The following is a 7948-nucleotide window of genomic DNA, read 5'->3' as shown; positions in this document are numbered from 1 at the left end:
CATTGATACACTTTTTTACATTACCATCAGTAATATTGTGATGAAGATGAATTTCGTGTAAGATTCATAACATATATGGTGTTCTGCATGTAGGGGTGGGAGATATTGACAAAAATGAATATCTCGATATTTTTTTCCAATATCTAGATATCGATATTCAGGCGATATTTTTGCCATCCTTCAAAGAAATGTGAGCAAACTGGCAAAGAAGGTCCAGTTGGTCTTTTGACTTGCTGCATTTGACCTATATTATACTAGGCTATAGAAAAAAACAATAAAGGAGCTAACTAAACAGAATCTGTGGCAGCCCCTACTTTTTCCACTTACAAAAAAAACAAAAACAAAAACTTAACTAGGCACTTCTTGCAACAGTGATTATTAAATCAAACAACAATATGGTTGATGATCAATTCAAAGTAAAAAAAAAATAACATTTTCAAAACGGTATAAATCCATTCATTTTTCCCCCAAAACGCTATAAATCCATCTTTTTTTCTTTCTTTTTTTCTAAATTTATGGTTTGTCTTTTTAAAAAAGTTTTTGTCTTTTATTTTTCGTGTTTGCATTTATGAAGAAAAAACAATATTACTTGACAGTTCTCCATTATGGATGCGAGCGCTCTGAAAGCTGCACTAAGACTTTCAAACTTTAACAGAGACCTCAAAACAGAAAGCACAAAGCCTTTCTTTAAAACGAATTTCGTTTTGTATTAATTGTATCTTAATTTTAATATTTTTTTTTTTTCATTAATTCATTAATATTTTCATTCCTGGATTAAATACATAAAGTAAATATAGGCTATCAATCACAACATAAGGTGCTTGAACTGGAGATTATATCATCGTGAACCGAACCGTAGCCTCGCCTCACAGGCCTAAAAAATGTGGAATATATTTACAGAAATCTGGTTCTAAACAAAACCATCCAAAACAAAATAAAACTATGTAGCCTAATAAATGTGCATTTCTCCGGTGCATGCGTTCACTAGCCTACTGCGAAGATCGCGAGTCAAATATCGTCAACTTCATCTTTGCAGCCGACACAGAAATTAATAAACAATTAAAATGTCTTATTGCAATATTTTACACATTCATAATCATTACTTTTGCTGGTTCTTTGAGGCAGCTTTTTAGGTTTATGGCGTTTTGGAAAAGAGCTCTTCACGTACAAACATCGTTTCACCAAGGCACAGCAGCCCTTCAGCACATAAGAACAAAAAGAGAAAAAGCACGGACTTACTAATTACGAAACTTTGATGTGGTTGAACAGGTGAAACAGTCACAAATTCCTCTGCAACTCAAACATTCTCAGTACGAGTTATGAAGGAAGAGAACAGCATTTCAGTTTTCAGCGCGTCCTCCTTTGATTGCTGTGTTGTGACTGGAAAAGTGCATGCAGGAGCACATGCGCAAAATGTAGGTTTGTAAAATGTCCTTTTGTAAAATAAAAAATAATTTTAGGGCGAAGCAGAGGAGGTCGTGCAAGAGGCCGTGGCGTGCAACTAGGGTCCGAGGAAGTAGAGGCTGAGGACGGGGTGGTCGCTGGAAAGCCACGATGATATTGACACGCGTTTTATTTCTTTGATTATCCAAAGACTTTTTGTTCATTACCTTTTCTTGTACTGTCTTCTTTTTTTGCCTTGTTTGCCTTCACTAACTGCATGCCGGTAATGTGAATTTTGATTGCTCTTTCTCTGCCATTGTTTTGCTATTCCTAGGTTCCGTGCCTCTCGAATTCCTCAAATCAAACGTGCGCGCGCAAGTGGGCAGATCCCGTGGCAAAAGGGTGGTTGCCATGGTTGCGAGAGAGAGTGACAGTCGCCTAAGCCAATCCTTTGATTCGTCCCGAATCGAAATAATGAGCTGTGTTTAATACAGATTAAACGGTCTAGAGTCACTTGATTTTTATACTCTTTTTTTCAGAGTACTTACATTTTAATTATGTATTGATATATATAGAAAGTTTTAACAAATTTGGATCTTTTATTTTTATATAGTCCTACCTACCCTGCCTTTAAATCTTTTTAGTTGTTTGTACACTGAACAGCAAAAAAAACAGTAAGAAATTTTCTTCCTTTAGCTCAAAGAGTAGAGCATGGTGCTAGCAAATAAAAGTATTTAAAAAGCATCTTCCAAACGCTTACATGTAAACAGAATCCAGTCAGATAGAGTTTCCAAATACTTTTTTACATGCAGGACACAATGTCATGTGATTATAATGTCATATGCACAGTAGTTTCTCATTTATATGTGGCAGTCACTGTGTAATGAATGGTAAATGAGTGAGTAGTGTCACACATAGCATTTTGATGAATGTTTAAATGCAATTACACCTCTGACACTTATGCTGTCTGTCTTTCCACAATGACTCTTATGTCTCTTGGCACTTAAGTCATCACTACAGCAACCGATGTTGATGGACCGGATATTGACTACACTGTCTGAACAAACAGATCAGATTTCATCACTTCACTCATAAAGTTTTGGAAATCAGATTTATGTGCAGTGTGAACAAAGCATAAGTGCTTAGCTGTTTAGAACATAGTCATGCAGTTTTGTGTTTGATGATTTACTCACATATATCTGAGCTTGCAGTCTTTCATCCTCAGCGGTGACTCTTTCTCTCAGTATGGCCTTCTGGATGCTCTCCTCTGCACTGGCTCTCTCTAATGCAAGGATTCTGCTCACCTCATCCTTTACCAGGGCTTGAGCTTCTGCCTGGGCCTGTGCATGAGCCTGGGACCTTTCCTTCTCCAGCCTAAACATAATGCAGAACACAGAAAACATCAGATGCATCTTCTGGTCTACATCACTGCAATTCAAATAGCTCTTTTTTTATTGGCTGATTGGTTGTTTGTTTGTTTGTTTGTTTGTTTGACTGATTGACTGCAAAACTAATATTCCTTAAACCAAATAGGTGGCTGCTTTCGAATGATGATTGAATGCACTTCTTTATCAAAATGTCCATCATGGTGAGGTATTAATTCAAAAACAGTTGATTATGCCTTAAGAGGCAGGACAAAACAAACAAAACACAAATAAGTACAAATTTTGGATCATTAAGCTTGTAGTGTAAATGCTGCCTAATAGACCTGCCACTGTATATTCTGTTGCTGATAATAAATTACACAACAATATTGACAACAAAAAAGGAAAAGCACTCAATGTTCTTTGCTGGATCATTTTAAGAGCTTTAACACGCCTTCTACAATCAAAAAAGAACAACATTAGCCCTGAAAAAGAAAAACAGTACAGCTAATTTTAATTACAGGCCTGCATCTCAGTCAAAGTCAGACAGCACTGAATCGCTATTAATGCATTATATCTAATAATCATGCACTGAAGACTATGCCAGTAATTTAATTAAGAAGAAATTGAAGGCTGCATGCCATTGTTTCACTTTAATTAGTAAATATTCATATTAATATGTAACTTTTTAAATAAATTATAGTGAGTTCAAATTGCGCATTGGTATGATTCATTTAAACTTTTTAATGTGAAAAACATTACAAACAAGTTCTTAAAAATCTCAATAATATGATTAATAAAGTTAAGCACACAAAAATGCTTTTATTCACAGCTTGGGATGAATATGGTAAAAAAAAAAAAAAAAGACTAAAAGTACCAGCCTCAAGGAAAAAAAGCACTCCTAAATCAAGTGAGATTTTAAATATGGTGCCTCATTTGAAGCTGTTTAATAGGTGTGTGGCGGTAAAGGATCTTTGATGTTTTCGAGATAATCTTGCGGAGCTATTTGGAATTTTGAGCTAGAATGTTGAGAGACTTTATGAGCTGTCACCCGGTTCACACAGTTGCCTAGCAACCTCGGCTGCACCATCAAGCAGGAGGTTTGATTTGTAAAGTAAACTCAGGCAAGATACAAACTGTAATCTGCAATGCTGTGTTTTCAATCAAACAGCAGCCATGTAAGAAAAAAAAGAAACCGAAGAAGCGAAAAGGGCAATAAGGGAGTGTATAATTATAAATGTTACCGAGACAAACACAAACAAGCGTTTGAGATTTCCAAAGATGTGCTTAAAGTTCCACAAAAGTTTGAGAAACACGAAGAAACCCAGATACTGAGGAAGCACAAAGGGTTAGTCTTCAACAACAACAAAAAGAAGCAATTCCACAAAAAAGTACCTGAAACTTAAATTAAGTACGTTTTTTTCAAGTAATGGTCATTGAAGGTGGTGGGGGTGCTCAACCTTCTCAAAATGTTGATGGTCAATCTCAATACAGGTATATGTTCCTATTCATTTTGAATAAGCCATGTAATTTTTCTCAGACGATTCCAATTTTTTTTTTTAAATTCCACAAAATCTGAATATTTACTCATTATGTTGCCAGGTTGTAAGGGTCTTGAGAGTACTATATTCATGGAATATGCCAGAGGCCAACATAAAACTATGATTTATGATTAATATTTACTAGTTTTGCAAGCACAATTTTACTAACAACCAAACAAGAATAAATAAAGACAAAAAGAAAAAGAATATTTGGTGTCGTCCTGTTGTGTGAATGCACACATCATTGAGTGTTTAGTTCTCCTGAGAAAAGCGAGAGCGACTCCAGCCATGTCCAGTCTCAGTCTACTGAACTGGACACATATCAGCACAACACATCCATCATTACTTCCCTCTCTGGTATTGTGTGTGTTTATCCCATCTTCCAGTACTAAAAATAGGCCAAAAGCGTCAAGTGAGCACAATGGTGCACAATCGCTTGCAGGGCAAAAACACAGGCCACTCAAATACAATTATGTTCATCTCAAAAAATAAAAAAAATAATATGCTGCAATTACGATACCTATGTGCCCAAAATCGCACTGCAAAACAACACCACTATTTCCTTCCTTATCCATGATTAATGCAGGTAGTTGAGGACATGCAAGGCCATACTATAGCAATACTAAATCTTAGAAATAAGCAGATGAATATTTCATGACAGGAAGAGAATGCCACACTGATGAAGACACGTTCATCAGAGCTAAAATAAATGAGTTGTACCACCCTTTGATTGGAAAGACTTGAAGAAACCACTTTCAAGCTTCCAAATAGAGCAACTTCCAATGAAAAGGCCCACTGAGAAAGACTGTGACCTTAAAATCAAATAACGGCAAACCAAAAAGTTTCTAAATAATTCAAGCTATATTTCAGAAACCTATCTCACTCTCTCCATTGCTATAAATAAACTATGCTTTGATAATGTCAGCCAGACAGTACCTGAACTATTCGGCTATTCTTCAGAGTTCTGTGGTTATTTGATGTTGCACGGTATCCATGCACAAACCCCTCGATTCTTAGCTTAAAACGCTGTACAGAAACGCCGTTTGCTCAGAGACTGGCTTTTGTACGCATGTTGTGGCTCTGTACACCTGCAGGAGCTGATCTCACTTCCCCTCCACTATCACACCATCTGTCGGCTCTCTCCTGCAATTTAAACCAACGTGTATTCGGGACAAAACAGATTCTGACACGCCCGTATTAAAGTTATAGAATGTTTCCCTCCTCGATAGCATTTAAAGGAGCCATGCATTATTAATGAGGCAAAATAATGTGTAAGAATGTAGGGTTTGAATATTTCATGACACCCCCCACCCCCTTCCGTTGCTGCTGGTCATGTGGTTGTTCCTTTACAGCTCTCACTTGGGGGGGATTTGTTCCCCTAGGAAAACTCTTAGAGACTGATGCTGTAATTGTCAAATAATGAATAAACGCAAAGCTGCGCGTCTGTTGCTTTAATTACGTAATTTGTCTTGGGCAGTAGTGGAGCTTTGGCTGTGCACTCTGATGGATTCAGTGCAGGAACTTTTTTTTTGTGAGATTACAATTTTTGTTAGATCATTTTTTAAATATGAAAAGCCAATCCTCATCCTGAAGTTGGAATAGAAAAAAGATGAATAAATAAAGCAAATGGTGATTGTCACACAGTGACATGGATGAAATGAAAACAAACACACAGGCACCCAGCATGCCTCTGGGGAGAGGGAACATACGCCTGCATTTCAGCTGTGAAATGATACTAGTGAGTGTGCGAGAGCTGCAGGGTGGACTGTGACAATGAGTGAATATAACATGTGGTTCTGTATCCTCATGCATGCACTAATGCATTTATTAATATGCATATTGAAGAGATAGTTCAGGCAAAAATGAAGCTCACATTCACCTTAGGACTTCTTTCTTCTCCAATATACTTGCCACTTCTTTAATATAATGCGAGTGAGTGAGGCTATAAAGCTCCACAATAACTAAAAAGCACTATAAAAGTAGTCCATATGTAATTACCGGTATATTTCAAGTCATCTGAAGTCACTAGGAAAGCTTTAGGATAGGAATAGACTGAGATTTACTAATAAAATGTTCACTGATAATCTTGACATTTGCACTTGCTGTCTTTCTGGTGTTTATGAGGTAAGCAGTGATGCATGATTTGTTGATAAGTCTTTTGAGGTGGCTCTTTTTCGAGATTAACATCAGTTGGATTGGTTTGTTCATAAATTGAACTTATCTGGCTCTTGAGTTCACCTCTCAACAGTTGACAGTACTTTACTGAAGTTGAGATGGACTACTTTTGTGATACGTTTACGGTGCTTTTGTGTCCTTTTTGAAGCGCAACAGCTCCAGACTTCTTCAGTTTCATTATTTTAAAAACAGAAGCCAAGACATTCGTCAAAAATTAAGGTTTGAAAACACATGATATGTAATTTTTAGGTTAAATATCTCTTTAAACGGGTACTTCACTGCTGGCAAAATGGGCTTTCAATAAAACTTGTCTGCCTACACAGTAGAAAGGCCAAGGTATATTTTTTATACCTTACTAGATAAAACAGAGAAAAGTGGCACTGACTTCCCTTTTGCCAAATAGGTAGGACAACTTCAACACCCATAATGCACTGGGCATGATGCCATTCAAGGCCCCTCCCACTAGTCTGCTATGGATACGCTTGATCAGTGTAAAATACTGCCTTGCTTTAGTAGGAAATACTTCTTAGCAAACTTTTAGTCATAATGGTGTCGACTTGTATTGTTCCAGAGTACAAGAATTTAAAAGAGTAAACGTTTAGCGGGAGTGAGTTACATTTGGTTTCCAGTGAAGGATCCAGCGAGTTGAATAGGCTGTGGCTAAAGGCTGCAAAGAATTGTAAATATGGAGAGAATATGGCTACAGAAAATCTGAAAAGCCTCCTTTTTCATAGTCAAAATTTCAAACTGGATAACGACGAATACTGTTTTAGAATCGTGTTGTTACAATGTTGGTAGTATATGCAAATGAACAATGTTTACTCATTCTCTGTTACCTGGACCGAGAAATTCAAGTTTTTTGTCCAGTTCCATTCTGTCAGTTCCACCAAACCTCTGAAGTAAAATGTTTTCGTGTACAAATAAGAAAGCTGTTGACATAATGTTCAATTTTTACCATAAAGCCGAGTAGACAAAGTACAATACAATGTTCAGTGATAAACCTACCCTTACAATAACAGTTCTGTTAATAACCCTTTGTCCATCCAACCGCCCGTGGGCGGGGATACAAAAATGTGGAAGTATAATCTGTAGTTTTCACGAAAGCCCTGGAGCTGTCAAAAGTCTGCCGAATGACGCAAAAAACGTGAATTTCTCGGTCCAGGAAACACGGAGAACGAGTAAACATTTAATTTACATGTCTATGTATACTATAGACACTGTAACAATACAAAGCGGGTTGAAAATCGGCAAAATTACATTTTAACTGCTGTATATACACTCACCTAAAGGATTATTAGGAACACCATACTAATACTGTGTTTGACCCCCTTTCGCCTTCAAAACTGCCTTAATTCTACGTGGCATTGATTCAACAAGGTGCTGAAAGCATTCTTTAGAAATGTTGGCCCATATTGATAGGATAGCATCTTGCAGTTGATGGAGATTTGTGGGATGCACATCCAGGGCACGAAGCTCCCGTTCCAC

The 7948-nt window shown here is 37.0% G+C and overlaps 1 protein-coding gene across 6 annotated transcripts in view; it reads right to left on the bottom strand.

Moving 5' to 3' along the window:
* chchd3a (coiled-coil-helix-coiled-coil-helix domain containing 3a) overlaps positions 1-7948 on the bottom strand; it is a 67588-nt gene that overhangs the window by 43518 nt on the left and 16122 nt on the right. For all 6 annotated transcript variants that reach the window (XM_084110887.1, XM_084110888.1, XM_084110890.1 and 3 more), the window contains one exon: positions 2577-2757. In XM_084110887.1, the coding sequence (XP_083967013.1) occupies positions 2577-2757 (181 nt within the window). The remainder of the gene's footprint in view (positions 1-2576; positions 2758-7948) is intronic.

The sequence above is a fragment of the Abramis brama genome (assembly GCF_963993115.1).
Source record: "Abramis brama genome assembly, chromosome: 4".
In the NCBI taxonomy this organism is placed as follows: domain Eukaryota; kingdom Metazoa; phylum Chordata; class Actinopteri; order Cypriniformes; family Leuciscidae; genus Abramis; species Abramis brama.
Note: the sequence above shows the minus strand (reverse complement) of the source record. Positions and strands in the feature narration are given on the sequence as shown.